General features: G+C 59.6%; 1 protein-coding gene across 11 annotated transcripts in view; it reads right to left on the minus strand.

Moving 5' to 3' along the window:
- INPP5A (inositol polyphosphate-5-phosphatase A) overlaps positions 1 to 19348 on the minus strand; it is a 182259-nt gene extending 162911 nt beyond the window's left edge. For 4 of the 11 annotated variants that reach the window (XM_082424873.1, XM_082424875.1, XM_082424877.1 and 1 more), the window contains exon 1: positions 18981 to 19348. Coding sequence is in view for 10 of the 11 variants with exons in the window: in XM_082424875.1 (XP_082281001.1) it covers positions 18981 to 19055 (75 nt within the window). In the remaining variant the exon portion in view is untranslated. Of the gene's footprint in view, positions 1 to 17599; positions 17740 to 18980 lie in introns of those variants that run through there. The other 7 variants (XM_082424878.1, XM_082424872.1, XM_082424876.1 and 4 more) reach the window with 5 other exon arrangements.
- Between the last annotated feature and the right edge of the window lie 834 nt (positions 19349 to 20182).

Below are 20182 nucleotides of genomic sequence, written 5' to 3' on the forward strand. Positions count from 1 at the left end.
GGCACCTGGCTGGAAGCAGACTCACGCTTACTTTGCATTCCTTCAAGCAACAGGCACAGCCAACGAACCTGCGGTGAGGGCCACCTCACCTGGGCACAGAGGAAAACTGCCCCGAAGCTTGTCGCATGGGAAGAGGACCCAAAGTCAGAGCCACATGCCACCTGTGGCCACGACAAGCGGCTCAGGAGAAGGGCAGCCACTTGCCTCAGGAACAAGTAGAGGATGGCTCAGTGTCGACCAAACACAAGGCAAGGCAAGACAGAAGGAGAGAATGGAATCCTCCCCAGGAGCCACGGCAGCAACGAGACTTCCAAGATAGGCTTCTGTGTGATCTAACCCGAAACGCAGCCAACGCAAAGAACACAAAAACAACAGAGAGAAGTCCACGGAACCAAGAGTTGGTCCTTTAAAAAGATCAGCGACATTGACACATCTTTAGCTACACTGACAAAAGTCAGACGACTCAAATTATTAAAATCGGGAATGAAAGAGAGAATAATACTACCAACCCTACAGAAATAAAAAGGATCACAAGGGCATAAGATGAACAAAGGTCTGCCAACAAACTGGTAACCTAGATGAGATGACAAATTCCCAGAAAGACAAACTCTGAAACTAACTCAGAAAAAAACAGGAAATCCGAGCAGACCTAATAACAAGTAAAAAGATTAGGAATAGGTTAAACAAAAGAAGTGTAAGACTTGTCCTGAAAAGTATAAACATCACTGGAAGAAATTAAAGAGACCTCAATAAATGGAAAGACATCCTGGGTCCACGGACAGCAAGACGTAATGTTAAGATGGCAACGCTCCCCAAAGCAATCTACAGATTCAATGCCATCCCCATCAAAATTCCAGCTGCCTCTTCTGTGGAAAGTGACAAGCTAATCCTAGAATTCATGTGGAAATGGAAGACACCCAGAACAGACAAAAGAAGCTTGAAAAAGAACTACAAAGTTGGAGGACTCATACGTCCCCATTTCAAAACTTACTACAAACTACAGTTATCAAGACTCTGTGGTCCTGGCACAGGGACAGACATACAGATGAAGAAAACAGAATTGAGAGTCCAGGAAAATAATCTATATATCTGTGATCAATTAATCTTCAAGAAGGCAATTCAACGGGGAAGACTAGTCTTTCCAACAAACGGTGCTGGGGCAGCTAGATATGCACACGCAAAGGAATGAGGGAGCAGCCCTACCTCACACCATATATAAAAATTAAATTCAAGATGGATCAAGGACGTGAATGTAAGAGCTGAAACTATAAGCCTTAGAAGAAAAGATGGGGTCTCTGTGACCTTGGATACGCAATGGTTTCCTTTTTCTTTGCTGTCTCTCTCTCTTTTTTTTCCCTACGTGTATTTTTTTTTAATATATCTTTATTGGTATTTTTTTAATTGAAGTATATTTGATTTACATTGTTTCAGGTGTATAGCAAAGTGATTCTGTCACATACATGTATATATATACATACATATATATACATACATATATACACACACACATACAACACACACATACATACATATATCTATTCTTTTTCAGGTTCTTTTCCATTACAGGTTGTTACAAGATGTTGAATACAGTTCCCTGTGCTATACAGCAGGACCTTGTTGTTTATGTGTTTTATACATAGTAGTCTGTATCTTTTAGTCCCAAATTCCCAAGTTATCCCTCCCCCCATTTCCCCTTTGTAACCATAAGTTTGTTTTCTGTATCTATAGGTATATTTCTGTTTTGTAAATAAGTTTATTTGTATCATTTTTTTAGATTCCACATATAAGTGATATCATATGATATTTGTCTTTCCCTGTCTGACTTACTTCACTTAGCATGATCATCTCTAGGTCCATTCATGTTGCTGCAAATGGCATTATTTCATTCTTCTTTATGGCTGAGTAATATTCCATTGTATATATGTACCACATCTTCTCTATCCATTCATCTGTCGATGGACATTTAGGTTGTTTCCAGGTCTTGGCTATTGTTAATAGTGCTGCTATGAACATAGGGGTGCGTGTATCTTTTCAAATTAGAGTTTCTGTCTTTTCTGGACACATGCCCAGGAGTGGGATTGCAGGATCATATGGTAGTTGTATTTTTAATTTTTGAAGGAACCTCCATTCTGTTCCCCATAGTGGCTGCACCAGTTTACATTCTCACCAACAGTGCAGGAGGGCTGGCAATGGTTTCTTAGATGTGACATGTGAAGCACAAGCAACCAAAGAAAAAACAGATAAATTGGACTTCATAGAAATTTTAAATGTTTGTGCTTCAAAGGACACTATCAAGGATGTGAAAAGACAGCACAAAGAACAGGAAAAAATATTTGCAAATCATATTTATGATAAAAATCTAGTATCCAGAATATATAAAGAAAAATTCAACAATTTTTAAAAATTTTAAAACAGGCAAAAGATTTAAATAAACATTTTTCCAAAGTAGATAAACATTTTTCCAAAGTAGATATACAAATACCTAATACACACATGGAGGGAACACTCAATATCTATTATCAGTCATCTGGGAAACGCAAAACAACGCCACTTCACACCCACCAGGACAGCTAGACTCAAAGAGATGAACAATAACAAGGGTTGTTTTGGATGTGGAAAAATTGGAACCCTTGTGCATTGCTGGTAGGAATTCAAAATGGTACAGACACTTTGGAAAACGGTCTGGCAGTTCCTCGAGAGTTATACACAGAGTTATCATATGATCAGCAATTCCATGCCTACATATATGCCCAAGGGCATTAAAAACATGTTCACACAAAAACTTGTACACAAACGTTCGTAGCAACACTATTCATAAAAGCCAAATGTCCATCAACTGCTGAATGGACAAAGCGCGGTCTGGCGTACAGTGAAGCAGCGCTCAGTCATTAAATGGGGTGAGGTGCTGATACACGTACGGCGTGGATGAGCCTTGAACACCTGATAAGAAAAAGAAGTCAGACGTGTTGTCCGATTCCACGTATATGAGACGTCCAGAACAGGCCAATGCATAGACACAGAGTAGACTAGTGGTGGCCAGCGCTGCTGGGAGGGAGAAACGGGGAGTGACTGCTAGGGGTACTGCGTTTCTTTTAGGGGTGACGAAAAAATTCTGGGGTTAGTGGTGATGGTTGCCCAACCTTGAGAATATATTAAAACACTGAACTGTATGCACAAAAAGAGCGCACCTTACGGTACCTGAACTTTGTCTCAACTTTTAAATAATAATAACAACAATAATAAACGCAGCCAGTACAGCCCTCCAAACGGAGTAACTTACCCTCCACCGTGGGAACCCTTTACAACGTGGGGTGCTGCTGCCGGGGGCCGAGGCCGGATTGGAGTCCAGGCCTCAGGGCAGGGGCGGGAGGGAGCTGCGTGTCACCCACCTGACAGCGCGCACCAAGGCTAGAGCACAGCGCCCCACCCGTGGTGAGCCAGCTCTCCTCCGAAGCCAGGAGGGACTCCCCCAGCCACCCGCCCGGGCTCAGCGCACCTCATCAGGTCCTCATCAGGGACCCTGAGACGGGCAGAGGCCACTCAGGGGTCCGGGCGGAGCTGGGCGGCTCCCGGCGGAGGCCGGCTCGGGCTGAAGGGGGCTGGCGGGCACAGCGACGAGAGGCCTCACGTCGGGGACGCTGAGATGACTGGTTCCCACGAGGCCACAAGTCCACGGGCCCTGGTGCCTCCTGGACGTGGGGTGCCCGCAGGGGCAGGCAGAGCCCCGGCCGGGGCCCTGGTGGGGCTGGACCTGCGCCGGAGCCAGCGAGCGCCCAGAAGCTCTGCCGACAGAGGGCACCGAGCTGCGGGGACGCGCCACCCGGGTCCCGATCTGCCTCTGAACGGTCCAGGAGCTCGAGTCAAGGCACGTCAACCACGGCGAGGAGGGTGAAAATGCGGCGACGTGGGCTGTGCTCGCCCCCCTTCCCGCCCCCGTAGAGAGAAGAGCAAAGGGATGCCTCACCGAACACTCCCCCGCACTGGAGCCGCCAGTGCCCTGTCCCCATCCTGCCGCCACGGGAGGGACCACACACACCCAGCCCCCGCCCTCCAAAGGCAGCCAGCCCGACAGGGACTCGGGTCTCCAGAGCAGAGGAGGGATGGCGACGTCGACCGTAGGCGCGTGCGCCACACTGGGCTCAGGGTCCAGGCGGGAGATCCGAACCGGCGGGCACCACGGGACCACCCCGATCAGGGCGCTACCCCTCTCCGTGGAGCGAGAGCCTCGCGGGGCAGAGTAGGACGCACGGGTGGCGGGCAGGAAGGACCGCCCAGGGAAGGGGACCTCTGAAGTCCCCTGCCCGCCCTGCAGAAACTCGACGTCTGGCAACCAGGCTGCTTCTTCTATAAGCTAAAAAGTCTTGGTTGTCACATGTATGTTCAATCACCCCTTATTTTGTGATTCATCGTGGGCGAGGACCTGCTCACTTTCGCAGTAACAGGCTCCCTGGGAAAGCAGTGACTGAAGCAGGAGGGGATGGAGGCCCATCTCGGAGGGCTCAGCCGGGCACCCCACCAGCCAGGCCGCGGGGGACCAGGAGGGCAGCCGGGGCAGCGGCTTCTGTGCTCTGACAGACACCCGGGGTAAAAAGCCCATTTGAGGTTGTGACCCTGCACTCAGCCCCCCGTGTCAGACAGAAAACTGACACAGAGCTCCAGGTGGCCCTCGCCCACTGCAGGCCAGACTCGCTCTCGCTCACCTTTTAACTTGGATGCGGTCTGACCTCAGGACCATCACAACCCAAGGCTGACAAACAGCGGGCCTGCAGGCCCCCGGTGGCGTCCCTCGCCACCCCACAGTCACACCAACTCGCGAAAGAGCCAGAAGAGACAATCTACTCAGCCCTACACAAAAGGAGCAAACTAAGCCCCAAAGTGACAAATGGACGTTGCCTTCAGATTTCTGCAGTCTCTCATTCAAGCTAAGGAGCCTCCAGGAGCCTGGAATCCTCCAGGCACAGCACTGGGGCCACTCACGGCTGGTGCTGGGGGACAGCAGGAAAGGGCCTCTCCTGTGGAGGGGTTGCTCCCAGGGCCGACACTCATCCCTAAGTTTACCTGCTCCAAGCGCACTCATCTGCCCCCGGCCAGAGACAGAGACTCCTACTTCATCAGCAGGTCCCAAGCGCACTGCCCGAGGCTGCCCAGGTCTCAGGTCCGAGGAAGCCACCCGCGGCAGGAAACAGAAAGATGCCCTTGGACCAAGTGAGCAGGAGCGCTCGGGAACTCCGAGTGCTTTCAGGCGGGTAGGCTGACCAAATCTCTGGTCAGGGACTTCCAAACAGTATCACGGCACAGGGAAGAAAAAACACAAGGAAGTTGCAAAATTTGGTGAACACAACACGAGATACAGGAAAGAAATTGCGGTCAAGAGTCCTATACAAATAAGACCTCCCTGGACTTCTGTGTAATCGCAGCCCTGAGGAGATAAATGACCCCAAATGACAGTGTCAGTAACAAAAAGAATAGTAGCTCTTCTACAAACCCTATGATCACCTCCCTGTCCAAATAACTCTATCAATAATTTAGATACAAGATCCATAGGAGCTACATAATTCCAAAACAGAGATCCTGGAAAATCCAAGGAAAAAGGCTCAAAAATGATACTACAAGCAACCAGGGTAACAAAGTAAATGATAACAGACGCCATGTCATACCCATCTGACAGAACCAACAGCTGGTGCGATGTGATTACCAGGCGCCCCCACATCACTGGAGGCGTGGATGCACGTGCATGTGTGTGACGCGCACACACATGTGCGTGGGCTGGACACGACACACAGGCACGTGACACTGCCCAGGCGCGCTGGACGGCGGCTCACACCAGCCCGTGGGCCGGGCCCTCCAGACGCCAGGGGCTCTGCGCAGGCGAGCGGGGAGGCCCGGGCTCGGCACTGTGACCGCAGGAAACAGGTGCTCACTGGCCCTCGGGGTCCCCCCGCGAAGGCAGTGCGCTGTGTGCGGGAGAGCGGATCCCGCGGCAGCTACAACGCCAAGGAAGTCGCGCGACATCGAGAGGGGATGCAGCGCAGGGTGGGAGCGGCGGGACTGCCCCAGGACCCACGCGCTTTGTGACCTCAGCACAGGGACTCGGCGGCCCGCCTGCAACAAGGAAGGGCTGGCCTGGGGGTGCCTCCGCCCCAAGCTCTGCGCCCCAGGGCACACGGACGCCGCGACAGGTGTCTGGGCCCGGGTGCCCCCCTCCTTCCCGAGGGAGCAGGCCCAGCACGGGTGCCCAGTTCCGCCGCCCGCTGGGCACCAGAGGCTCCCGCAGACCCCCAGGCGGCTCCTCCCAGCAGTAAGGGGGTGTCCATTCTCTGACAGAACAAAGTTAGAACTCTGTTTTCACACGGCACAGGTTCGGAATGTAGCCATTGCCACAAAACGCTGAAATCCTTCTGCGGTCTGTCCGGGCTGGTAGCGCTGACGGCAACACGGTGCAGAGTACAGAGGAGACAGTTCAGAGCCTCTGTGGGTCACACCACGCACTCTTTCTCATTAGAGGAAACTAAAATTGTCAAGGTTATCAAGGCTCACAGACGTCAATTTTCTCCTAGGAACTAGCATCAATTTTTACATTTCTCAGTGGAGTTTTACTGTACTGGAAAAATAGCAATGGAAAGCACACACGTCGGTGCTTCCGCTCTGCCGTCCCGGGTTCCTCGAGCGCCATTCCCGACGGACCCCATCCTCCACGGCCCCTCCCGTACACCTCGGGGTGCACCTCTGGGGGCGCCAATAATCTCTGGCTGCATCTCCCTGAGTGGCTCAGAGCTCCTCACCCTCCCGGCTGGGCCCAGCCCTGAGTGCCCCCTTCTTCCCTTTCCGGACTGACTCACTTATCAGTCGTTAAAAAATACAGACAGGTCCCCGGCAGCTCCCTGGAGGAGAGAGCCGACTGTCCGCACCCAAGGCCTGTGCGGGAGACGGGCGGCCGGGGCAGCACCCCACCTCAGGGCCTCCTCCCGCCGGCTGCAGGAGCTGCGTCACCAGCTGCGTCCCCCGTGCACTACAGAAGCAGGGGCTCCTGCACAATCAGAGGCACACGGCCTCTCAACCTGCAGCGCTAGGCTTCCGCCGCTCACCACCCACGCCGGCCACGCCACGCCGCTCACCACCCACGCCGGCCACGTGGCTTCCCCAGCACACCCAGCTCCCCGTTTCCTGCCACTGCTCCTGCCCCACAGTGGCCCCAACGGGCCCCCCTTCCTTACTTCTCCCAAAGCCTTCAGGCCCGGCCCCTGCTTCTCGCCCCAGGGGACCCTCCGTGGTCTCTGTGCTCAGGGCATCTCTGGGCATCCTAAGCCACCCCGAGTCACCACCCAGATCCCTGTTCACCTCCTGCTTACGCTCGGCAGCTGGGGCAGCCTGGGCCCCGCGCACAAGCCGTGAGCCAGGCGGCCCGGTGCAAGGTCCCCTGTGCCCTGAAGGTGGGCTGTGCCCGTCCCTGGACGGCCAGGACAGAGGCGCCCTGCCCCGGAGGGCAAAGCCCTGGTGACGGGCAGGCGCCTCAGGCTACACGCAGTCGGACCTGTCGGCTCCTGGGGCCGCCCGGGCCCCGCGCCTGAGACCCCCAGCACGCCCTTCCCGAGATACTCCTCCTCGAACTCCCCAAACGGCCCTCCCGGGGCCCTCCTCACCCTCCTCAGCTCTCCGGGCCTCCACCTGCCCGTGACCTCAGCTGCTCTCCAGCCTGGGCCTCTCCCTGAGCTGCGGACTCAGGGCCGCTTCCCGCCGACCCCCCCTCCTGCCTCAGTCAAGGATGGATGGGGAAGGCGCGGGAGGTGCGGGGCCAGGGAACAGCACGCCACGCGAGGGGCCTCGGGGAGGCCGCTCCCAGCGCTCGGCCGCCACGCGCGCCAGTTCAGAGGACGCCCCAGACGGGCCTGGCGGCCAGGCTGGCGGGAGCGCGGCGTGGGGAGGGGAGGCCCCGGGTGCCGCCTGCGGAGGCTCCAGCCCCTGGAAGAGGGCCCGGCTCTGGAGAGACGCGGGAGCCCGGGGCCCCTGGGGCCGCGCTACTAGGAGCCCTTAAAGACAAGCCCTCCTGGTCCCCGTGTCACTGTGCGCCTGCAATCTCGGCTGAGGCTGAACCCGGGGACGCAGCAGAACCCCATGGAACCTGGGAGCCCGAACGCCCCCCAGAAGCGCCAAGCGTCCCCCGGGCCCCGTATGTAAGGCTGGAGTCCTGGGGGGCAGGGGTTCAGCAGCCGAGGTGAGACGCCGCCTGCCCTGGTGAGACAGCCCCCAGAGGGGCCCCCGGGCCCTGCTCTGGTTCCCCTGCTGGTCAGCTCTGGCCGCTCACCCACGTTCTGTCAGCACCACTACTAACCACGACCCTCGCCCCTCACGGCCCAGCCTGCCACCTCCCGCCTGGACCGCACACAGCGCGCCCCGCCTGGACGCAGCGGCGAGGGGAGCGGTCGTGCTACAGCAAAAACAGGAAGTTGCAACAGATCTGAAAAACCGTCACAGTGATGAAGGAGAAAATAAAAGCAAAACACATGTCCCCACAAATTTGTTTGTTACTTGGACAGATGTCATTCTTAACAGAACGAATCCAACTGAAAGTAAAGCCCACATCACCCCAAATTACAATATATCGAACATAGAGCGTGCTCTGCCCTGAACTGGACACAGTAGGTGCCCCCTCGGGCACCCAATGAAGCCCTGGGAGCCAGAATAGGTACAGGACTTGAAAGCACCCGGGGCATCGTCAGGCAAACTAGGAGAGGAGGGGCTGTCCGCTCCCAAGCCTCCGCAGCGGCCTCTCAGTGCAGCGGCTCCGGGGACGCCGCAGAGGGAGCCTCGTGACGGTTTTCAAAGCACGGACCACTCGACCCAGGTCTGTTTCACACACACAGGCTCGCCCGCGTGGCCAGAGCTCCCCCCGCCCAGCTCTCTACTCAACACCCTACCACCGACAGCCGCCCCAAAGCGCACGTAGGCACGCTACGGTGCTCGGAGCTTGGGCCCGTGCTGGGGTCGGGGCAGCTGCCCCCCAACTCGTCCTCAGGACCCCAGGACTAACGGGCAGTGCAGCTAACTAAGCCGCTGGTCCAAATGGACCCCAGTGCAGCCCCTTGCAGGTGGGCCCTGAGCACACGCCCCCCTGCCCCCCAAGGACAGCCAGGCCCCAGCACGGGGAGCTGCACCCCCAAAGGCCTTCATGAAGTCCAGCTGCAAAGAAACGACCGCCAGGTGTGACACAGACGGCAGGAGGCCAGGCCAGGCTGGGGACAGGCCTCTCAGAGCCCGAAGACCTGTCACCTCTGCGGTCACACAAGGTTCTCCCTGAAGGAGGAACAGGCCAAAGTGGCGCCTCTTGCTCTTCTACCGTGAAGTGGCTGCAAACATTGGCACCTGACACCCACCCCCACCGTCCTGCGGTGGCGCTGTCCTCACTGGACCTCGAGCCCAGACCAGGACGGCCACGTGCCTGCCAGGAGGTGACGCACCTGCAGGGCTGGGCTTCTGTCCCACAGGCAGGCGATCTTGGGCAGCTTCACGGAGACGCTCCACCTGAGAGCGTCCCCGCCGCCCAGGTGAGGGCCCCGAGGGATGGCAGCCTGGCAGGTGGCAGGCGATGCACCAGCAGGCCTACCGGAGACGTTCCGAGACCTGTACTGGGCTTAACAGCCACTCAGCCGGGGGAGAAAGGCAAAGGGCAGGGGGTGGAGGGCAGCCCCGCAGGTGCGCCATCACACCTCAGGGGCTGGGAGAAAAGAATTTCCCTGGGAGAGGCACGCTCTGCCCCTAACCTGGGGTGGCGTCCCCCGTGTCCGGGGGCAGTGGGCGGGGAGAAGAACACCCGAGTCCCTTCCAGGGAGCCCTCGCCACCACTGCCCCCTCGAACAGACTAATCAGCACCCTCCAGGGAGGGCGTAGGACTCGGCCAGCACGCCAGCCCTGCAGGGAGACGTGCCATCCCACCATCCACACCGGGCCACGGCGGAGCCCGAGACGGCGGCCCCGCGCCTGCATCCTCGCCCCGCCTCCCCCGCATAACTGTGCTCAGAGGTGCGCCATGACCACAGCCCCCTTCTGCCTGGGCAAAGCAGGCCTCTTGGTGGGGATTCTGGCACCCTTTGTCCGCCCCCCACCAGGAAGTGAGAAGGGCGACAGCCCCAAGGAGCCACCCCTGTCAACCCAGTCAACGGTTTGCCAAAAACCGTCACAAACATGGCAAACTGTCCATCTGAGTGGGAGGCCTACTGTTCAGAAGCAGAGGCCAGAAAATGCCAATGACGACCACAGGGAGATTCTGCCCACACCCACCATCAAAGGGACGGCAGCGCGCGTGGCCCGGCGTGGAGGGGCCGGAGCACACTTAGCTGGAGCCCACGCAGCCAGAGGCGTGAAGTGGAGCCGCCGCTCTGACAGCAGGTGAGCGGTGCCCAGAAAGAGTAAACATTCACCCGCCACACGACCAGCCCTGGCACCCAGAGGCTGCACCCTGCCGCGCGCAGCAGCCCAGCCGGGAACAACCCCGCGTCCACTGCTGGTGCATCCTCCCAAGAGCGCTCAGCAGGAGAAGCCCCACGAGGGCCACGGACTGTCCGTGCTGTGGGATCCGTGGTGAGGGCAGGTGGAGGGGAGAGCAGCCCAGGGGCTGGGGCTGAGCTCTGCGAAAGGCCGGGAGGGCAGTGTTTCAAGCTGGACCGTGGTGACAGCTGAGCGATGGCAAATATTTTCTGAAGACCATCGAACCGTACACTTACGCTGGGTGAACCGTGTGAGATGCAAATCGTGCCTCCACCAGACTGTCCCAGCGAGGAGGAAAACCCAGCCGGAGCCCAGGCATCCGCAGGCCTGTCCACCGACCACCGAGAGTGGCTCTAACGCTGGCCCCCCGGTGCCCGCGAGGTGCCAGGCCAGTGGGGCACGCGCCTTTCCCAACTCAGCCCCCACCCAGCTCTGACAGGGGGTCCAGCAACCCAGCAGGCTGGCAGCAGCTCTGGTTCCCTACGGCCACGTCCGCTCTGCCCCTGTGCTCATCGGGGCAGAGCCCCAAATCCCGCCCCTGCACTGCTGGTCAGAGGCCAGCACAACCGAACGTAATAAAACATGACAAAAGCCCAAAGCTTGTAATTACTGGAGGTGGCGAAGGGGTGTGGAGCAGACAAGGCAGCAGAGCTGGGCACCGTGACCCGTGCCGGGAGGGAGGTGCGATCCTGCCTTCCCGGGGGCTGGGGGGCTCCTGGGAGAAGAGGGGCTTGGGCCAAAGCACGGAGACGCGTGTTCCGTCCGGGCAGGGGGGACCGGTGTAGCTGCAGGTGCTCGTGGGAGGCGAAGGCAGGAGCCACATGTCAGGACCCCAGGCGGGGAGCAGCTGGGCCAGACCGGCTAAGCAGCCCGAGCACAGCTCAGCCCTGGACGCAGGTGAGGACCAGACTGCCACCCACGGAGGCCTTTGTGGGGAAGGAGAGGACGAGGGCCCCGCCAGCACAGGTGCCTCACGACTGCCAGGGCATCCATTCCCTCCTTGCCCCGCTGCGGCCACTGTGCCGCTGTCGTTCCGCACTCCCTGACGCGCAAGTGGCCATAAGAGGCTGAATCACACGCCCCGTCACACGTGCACGGAGGTGGAGCTGCCCTGTGTCCCCGCTTGTCCCCGCAGGCCCTGGAGGGCGCCGCCTTGCACGGGCACTAAAGGGGGAGCTGCCCTCCACCGAGACCCAGGCCCAAGCCGGGCCTTCTGCTTTCAAAGCCCTTTCAGTTTCTAGAATAACTGCTCATTATTCAGAAGCCCCGAGAGGCGGGGCAGAAAAGGAGGGCTGTCTGAGGGCTGTCTTGAAAGCAGGGCCGTGGCCACACTCTGTCAAGGGGGACACGGGGGCGCCCGACCTCCAGGATGCAGCCCCAGACACCAGCTCCAAGGCTCGCAGGCCGGATGAGCCGGGAAGGCCAGCACGACATGAAGTGACCAGGCCAGGATGCACACGGAGACAGATGAAGACCCAGCGTGGGCTCTGCAGCGCCCGGAGACCCAGGAGGCGTCCCGCGTGCTTCGGACAGGGCCAGAGCTCGGGGCGCTCTGCTCAGCAAAGGACTAGGAAAAAAGGGCCTAAGGTCACAATGACCCATCACGACCCCGCAGCCATGCTTCCAGAAATGGAGTTGACTTATTCTTACTCAAGGGAAAACCAAAACTCCTTGAGCCTGGTCGGCACCAGTGTGCTTCCCTGACAGTCAAGGCACAACGTCAGCCCAGGAAACCCCCTGCTGTGTGTGAGCACAGAGAGCGGCCACGGGGCGAGGCCGGTCGCTCCCTGACCTGCTCCAATCCTCAGACTCCGACAGCTGTGCAGCCGAGCCGCCTCCTGGGGCATCTCAGGTCAGGTGTGCACAGCGCACGCCACGCCTCCACGGACCTCGCTGCTCCAGCCCCGCTCACCCTGCTCACCGCCTCCTACGATGGCGCCGTGAGCCCTCCACACTGCCCCCCGCCCCCCGCAGCGCAGCAGATCCAAGGGGATGCCCTGTCCCAGGGCCACATCCATCTCCCAAAAGAAGCCTCGTAAACTCAAAATTTAAGTTTTAGAAAACAGGTCTAATCACCAGAGGCCAAGCAGACGCAGGGACCATGACTAAACAAGGGCCTGGGTGCTCCCAAACAGAGGCCCACATGTGCCCGGCCTTCCCCAGACGCATGTGGACGGGGGTCCCACAGGCTACCCCGCCCCCTCCAACTCTGGAGTCACACGGCTGGGTGGTGGCTTTGTGCTGGTCCCACACTCCAGACATCCCAGACGAGCTGCTGCTTCCCCCTCGCTCGTCCCCAGAGACGAGACCCGATGGCATTCTCGGCGGTACCTTCGTCAGGACGAGCTCTCCGACGAGCTCAGAGCCACGCTGGGAGTGGACCCGCCCAGCCCCAGCCTGCAGAGGAGCTCACGTCTGGACACTTCTCAGGCTCAGACAGGAGAGTCCCGTGTGCCCCGATTACCCGAAGCAGCAACAAAAGGGAGAAGCCGAAAGTCACCTCCGTGTCCACCTGGGGCACTCGCCACATTCTCTCCACTCCTCTCCTCCCCGGGCCCACGATCATCCTCCTTCAGCTCACTCACATCAGAAGGGTCCCCCTCCCCGCCCCGTAGAAACACAGGGAGAGCAGGGCCGCGTCCCGAGAAGCGACAACAGACAGGTGACCGAGACGCCGCTCAGACCCTTCGTTGCCTTTCTGACTAGCCTCCTGGCCCTGTGCTGACCCCCACCTACTGGACCCCATTCCTGGACCAAGCTCACCTCCCAACACGAGATGCTCCCGCCCGCCCGCCGGGGCAAACACTGAGGAGGTCAACGTTTAAGAAGTCACCCCACCGTAGTACCTTAGCAAACCCTGCCCCCTCCCCCAGGCAGCCCCCCTGGCTTCCGCATCCCTCCCTTCGGGTCAAACAGGGGGCTCTATAAACAAGGGCAAGCTGCGGGCAGGCAGACCTGGTCCGAGTCCTGTAACTTCCGAATCACACCCGACGCACATGGCACCACCCCCAGCAGGGGCCTCTCTCCCCAGAAAGAGACGCCCACCAGAGACGACCCCAGGGCAGCAGCGCCGGCCCCTCCTCCCCTGCCCGCTTGCTCCCATTAGGGCACGCAGTCCCCGTGCTGAGGGAGTTCACGACGTGGGCCCGGAGCGTGAGCTCGCGGAGTGGCGCGGGCTGAGAGGCAGTGGACGTGAATGCGCCCTGTATCAGCATCCACCAGGGCTGTCCAGCAGGTCCCCCGGCAGTGCTCACTCCGCTGGACTCAAGACAAGCAAAGCATTTGAGACTTCACACCTAAGAAGTGCCTCCCCCACCAGTAATGTAAAGCCTCCCTCAGCATCTCCAGAGCCAGTAAATGCAGGAAGCACTGCAGATGAAAGTGCACTCCCGCGGCCGATCCAGGGCCGGCAGAGATCGGGGACGAGGGCAGGAGGGACCAGGAGGCAGGCATGGCCCTAAACGGATGACTGCACGTCGGTTTAAATTCCAGCCGCATCCAAGGCAGGCCTGACAGGAGCTCGTCGGGCTGCGTGGAGGCGTGCGGGGTGCAGGCAGGGCTTCCCAGCGCGGAGGAAGCAGTGCTGAAATGCCACCAGTATGAGCCCACCGACTCCTCTGACCCCACCACCCTGGGCACGGGACGGGCAGGCCCCCATCTACAGAGAGTCCCCAACTCGGGCAAACAGACCAAATTCTCACAGAGAAAGGACACTGAGGTCTCAGGTCAGAGGCAGTAATGCCAGAAGAATGTGGAGACACCTCCCCGCGGCCATCCCCATGGGACAGGGGCAGGGGGAGCCCGGAGGGGGGCCTGCGAAGAGGCCTGGCCCGCTCAGTCCCACCCCTGCCCCAGCACAGCGGAGCCCTTGGGGACTTCAGGGGCTGCATGGACAGTAGAGGAACCGCCGCCTCCGAAATTCAGAAAACCCAACGTCTTTGACGAGAACCGGCCCCTGCTTCACGGCACTGGCCGAAAGCGCTGGACCTTCCCAGGCAAAGGCAGGAGGAGGGAGGCGGTCCCCACTGGGTCTGGGTCTCCTCCCTGCCTCCTGGGCATCCGCACTGAGATGCTAGTGAAAGACCTGCATCTAGAGAAACTATCTCCCCAGGAGGCCGGGAGGTGGGGGGCCCAATGCAAGTCCTCGAGAGAAGACAGGTAACACCTGGCACTGGAGCACGTGGAGAAATCGGAACCCTCGTGCGCCGCCGGTGGGAACACAGAACGGGGCCGACACGGGGAAACAGTGGGCAGTTCCTCAAGAGGTTAAACACGAGTCACCGCAGACCCAGCAGTCCCCACCCCAGGAACGTGCCCAGGAGAAGCAAAACCCGTCCACACCAAGACTTGTAAGCCAATGCCCACGGCAGCCCAGAGGCGCGGGCTGCCCAAATACCCCTCACGTGGCGCTGGATAAACAGCAGGGCACAGCCGTACAGAGGAGCGGTGCTCGGCCACCAACAGGAGTGACGTGCTGAGCTCTGAAAGCACGGTACCAGACGCAAAAGGCTGCGCGCGTGATGCCGCTTACACGAAACATCCAGAAGAGGCAGAGGCACAGAGACAGGAAGCAGACTGGTGATTCTCCGGGGAGGGGGTTTCAGGGGAGACGGAGGGAACTGGGGGGGGCGGGGCGCGGCTAAGGCACACGGAGTTTCTTTTTCAGGTACAAAACAAGTTCTACAACTGACTGCGGTGATAGTCGCACAGCTCTGTGAACACACTGAAAACCACTGAGTCTACACTTGACACGGTGAAGTCCACGCGTGTGAGTGACGGCTTCACTGAGGTCAAACGAAATTCCTCAAAGAAGTGGAGGGATCCACAGCGTCAGAGCAAGTGAGAAGGCCCGGACCCGAGGCTGGCCCCGCATGAGGCCCCAGAGGGCCGCCCCGGCACCCTGGGCCGGGGCGGGGAGGCCCTACACCCGGGGCCGGGGCGGGGGAGACAGAGGACACCCCAGGAGCTGCAGGGGGACACAGGGCCAGGGGGCTTTCGGGGTGGGATGACAGCAGGGGCTAAAGGGCAAAACTGATGGTGCTGGAGAGAGAAGGACAAGTGCCCGAGGGGCCCAGCCCAGGGGAAGGGCTCGTGGACCCCCGACACAGAGCCGCGTGCGCAGCCAGCTGCCATCCCCAGGTCCAGGCGGAAAGAGGGGCCGCTCAGGAGCTGGCCCGGCAAAAAGGGAACCAGCTCCAAACTGACATTTAGCTCCGAACACGCAGCGGGACAACGGCCCTCCAGGCAGACACCCAAGAGCGAGCTGCGCTCTCAGAATCCTACCGCTTGGCTACGTCTCTTTCCCAAGAAACAGTCTTACCATGTAAGGGTGGGACTGAGTTCTGAAACGACAGCCTGCAAGAATCCACCTTCTCAGTTCACTTCTAGCAAAACAACAACAACAACAAAACCACGTAAAGAACCAAAAGCTAGAAACCTCCCTTGTCAGAAAGCCAGCCATCTCAAGCAAAGCAATTAGGTATGCAACCCTAGCCACCCCTTGCCAGCAACAGGATGGGGAGGGTGACAGCACAGTCCGACTGGGGACCGCCGGGAAGAGCTCCGGGCTCTCTGGGGGCCCCCTGGAACAGGCCCAGGCAGCCCAGCCAGGCCAGGCCCCTCCCCGCAGGCTCAGGACGGGCCCCAGCTCAGACAGGGGCCCTGGAGGTCAGGGCTTCGGCAGGTCCCGGCTATGCCCTCAGCAGTGCAGCACCGCGGCTCGCTTTCCATCCCGCTGTCTCAGGCATGAACGGCGGAGCTTTCCAGGGCTGTGACATGCGATGACATCACCCTTCTGAGAGCTCCTGAAACTGTCTCAGTTTCCACTTGCCTCAGGGTCTACCCACTGACCTGGCAAACACTGGTGGTTACGACCGACGAGACCAAGGACTCTGTGGGGCTCTCCAGAATTTCTAAGGGGGTAAGGGGTAAAAGTTTGAGAACCAGTGTACTGTGGGCAGTGACCACCCCCTCGTGTGTAACATCACAGGGCGAGGAGCAACCCGAGGGCCCTGTGTGGGGACTAAAGTGGCCGCGCTATCCCAGACCCAACCAGGCCGGGCGGGCAGACGAGGAAAGAGCTGCCTGCCAGACAAGACGCCCTGTGCGTCTCAGGACGTCAGGGCCAAACCATGGTGAAAGTCCACATCCAGAGCTTTAACGGGATCGCCTCTGAAGGCGAAGAGGTAGCGAGGGGAGACCACGAAACTACGGAAGCAGACACGTATCACCTGCCACTTGAGCACAAAAGGCAACAGTGCCTGCCCTTCCCAGCAGAGCCTGTCTGTTTCTAACTCAGACCCCCTCTCCTCGGCCCGTACCCTCCAGGAAGAGGCCAATGCCACACACTGTGAGGCCTGGCCACACAGTGGAGCTTGGTTTCCAGACGATGAAACTGGGCAAGAACAAATCCCTGCGCAGGCCGGGCCACCGTCTGAATAGTTGGTCAACAGGGGCACACGTCACACAAAGACAGAGTCAGCAAGCAGCTCTTCTGAAACCTACTATAAACCAAGGAGTTAAAATGTCCTTCACTCAAGAATCGGCTGCTTTCACCGGCCATGCTACAGGGGACTGGTTAACACCCACCCCTGCTTTTCCAGGCCACTGAGGAAGAACGGCCCCAGACGGAGCTGCACACATGAAGAAAGCTGTGGGTGAGGACAGATATGTCTCTACTGGCCCTTAAGTCAAAAGCCACCTTGCAGAATTAACCCACGCACTGCTTACCAAAACAAAGGTTCCTTCCCGATACAAACAAGATGCAAAACTCCATACAGCCTTTAAGAAAAATGAAAACTCGGAGAGAACCTGTTGCTAAACAAAAGTAAATTAAGTGATCCACTTTAACGTCCACAGAGAGAAGTGTGTGTATACAGTCAGAACACAACAAAAATGCTATAACTTGGAATCAAAGATTACTGGAAAGAATGTTTGCACAGCAAAATTCTTCTCCCTTTGAGACTGAAATGCCCCCACCGTGCTTAATTTTCCTGACATTTCTGAGGCTTTGAAGCCACAGCTAACGGATCTGAATCATCTGAGTCAAACCATGTTAGCGTGGATGTTACTGCAAAGCCGAGAATAGAATGCTAAATATACAGACACACACCCATACCGGGCACTTTTGTAGAAAATGATCAATCACGAAACTAGATAAAGTTGTCCTGTCCGTGCCCAAGTCAGAGGGCCAGCAGTTCATCTCCAGCAGGGGGGTATAATACACGGCGCTTGGAAGTTAAAATAAGAAAAACACAGAAATAGCGCCTACCTTTGATTAATAAAATCACACCTCGCCTGTACATGAACTTAGCCTACAGAAACATCCCACCCGTGCTCGCTGCCAGCAAAGGGAGGCTCGCAAGAGGCAGGGATGCAAGTCATGTTTGCATCAGTGGTCTGCGCGGTCAGTGGCCGCACCCACTGCTCACCTCGGGAGGGGCTGGGGGAGGAGGGGGCGGGTAGCGCGAGGCCGCCTCAGGCTCCATCTGGGCCATCACCCTTTTTCCTTAAACAAGCACGCCACTTGGAGCCGCATTCTGCTTTATTTGGGTTGGCAGTATAAGTACCAACAGCGGGGTGGCACCGTGGCTGCAACGCCGAACTAGGTCAGCCTCGGCCTGCCTGGGGAGCCGGGGGAGCGCCGGGCCTTGGCAGACTCTTCTCCCAAAGGCCTCGGGTGCCTGGGTGGGAGGTCCCAGAAGGTAAAGGACTTGGGCAGTCAGCATCCTTTTCTCTGGCCTTGAAAAGCTTCTTTCATCTTTCTCTTTAACAGACAAGAAACGTAAAGTCCTCCAGGGCTTTCAACAGAAACCCCTTGTTTGAGAACTAGAGAGATACTAAGTTACAAGGTAACATGAGGGTGCCTACACCTCCAAGCAGCCACAGACAGCTCTGCAGACAAAGCAGGCAGACGGGCAGGGGCAAGGGCCACGGAGGGTCGGGAGTCAGAGGCCAGAAGTCAGGGGTTGGGGCTCGGGAGACACGGGCTGCGGTTTGGGAACCAGGATTCAGGGCTGAGCTTCTGGGGACAAAATTCAGTACCAGGGTTGGGACCAGGTTCAGGGTATAGGGCCCTCGGACTAGGGTTCGGGGGCCGGGATTTGGGGACCTTGGACAGGGATTAGGACTGCTGTTTAGGGACCTGGGTTCGGGGACTGGGCTCTGGGTTCAACCTATGGAGGGTGAAGGCTGGGACTTGGAGACCAGGAGACCAGGATTCCAGGGCCCAGGGCCAGGGTTCAGGGCTGGGGTCCTGGGTCCAGGGCTCAAGTCTCAGTGTCTCGGTTCCAGGGTCCCAGAGCTCAGGACTCAGTGTCTGGGTCCCAGGGTCCCAGGGTCCCAGAGTCTCAGGGTCCCAGGCTTCAGGCCTGAGTCCGGGGTCCCGGGGCTGTGGGGTCAGTGTCTGGGTCCCGGGATTTCGGGCTTCAGGACCGGGGTCCGGGGTCCCGGGGCTCAGGGTCCGGGGTCCAGGGTCCCGCGTCCGGCGCCGCACTTACGTCGTCGAAGAGCGAGCCCACGTTGGCCGTGACCAGCAGCACCGCGGTGCCCGGGGCGGCTGCCTTCCCCGCCATCGCGGCCTGGGCCGGGGTGGCCGCTCTCCGGGGCCGACCGGCCGGGGTCTCCGCGGGCCGCGGCGTCAGCTGCGCCGGGGGGCGACCCCGGGGCGCATCGCGGGCTCGGCCGGTCGGGCGGGGCCTGGCCAGGGTCCGGCCGCGCTCGCTCTCGCTCTCCGCAGCCCCACGCCCGTCGCTCTCCGCCCGCGCTCACCGCGGCCCGCTCGCAGCCATTAGGTTCGCGGCCGCCGGAGCTCCCGCAGCGCCGCCGCCGCCGATCTCTGAGACGAGGCCCGCCCGGGCCGGGGGCGGGGCGACGGCGGGGGTGGGGCGGGACCGCGAGGGGGCGGGGCAGGCTTCGGAGGCGGGGCCTGCGGGAGGTGGGACGGGGATACGAGGGGCAGGGCGGAGCCTGAGGGGGGCGGAACAGGGATATGAGGGGCGGGGAGGGGCGGGGACTTGGGAGGGGAGGGGCATATGGGCGGGGTGAGACTGAGGGGGCGGGGACTGTGGGGAGGGCGGAGAGGGTGTGGGAGGGGCGGGGTGTGGAATCGAGGCAGGGCCTGAGGGGCGGGGCCTGCGCGGGGCGCTCCCGCGCCGGCCTCGGCCGCTCGCAGCCACGCTCCTGTCAGTCAGCGGCCGCCCCGCCTCACCCCACGCCGCGGCTGCGCACTGACTCCTCCCGCACCCCTATGACGTCACGGCCCTGCTTCGACGGCGCTTCTTAAAGGGGCCGCGCGCTGCTCCGGGCTCGACCGGGCGCGACCCCCTTGCTCCCAGGCAGGAGTTGCGGTGGGAGCGCGTGGCTCTGTGCGGACTGCGCCGGACCCACAGAGAGGAGAGCGGCGAGGCTGGGCCGCCGGACCGGACGGCTGAAGGCAGCAGGCGCGCTGTGGTCGGTGGGGTCGGTGGGGTGTCCCCAGCCCACCCTCCGCGCCAGGCCGTCCGCGGAAATGAAACGGCCGCTGGTAACGGGAGACGCGCGGACAGTGCAGTGAAAGATGACAAGTAGCCTCCAACAGTAACGGTGGCACTAGGTTCTGTCCACCCGGTCGATGCAGATGGCTGTGACCGCGTGTCCAGGACGGCTCTCAAGGCTCTGAAGGTGCATCTCAGCCGCGTGGCCGCCTTTCCACGGCGCCGGT

This window comes from Balaenoptera physalus, assembly GCF_965194825.1.
Source record: "Balaenoptera physalus genome assembly, chromosome: 14".
Classification (NCBI taxonomy): domain Eukaryota; kingdom Metazoa; phylum Chordata; class Mammalia; order Artiodactyla; family Balaenopteridae; genus Balaenoptera; species Balaenoptera physalus.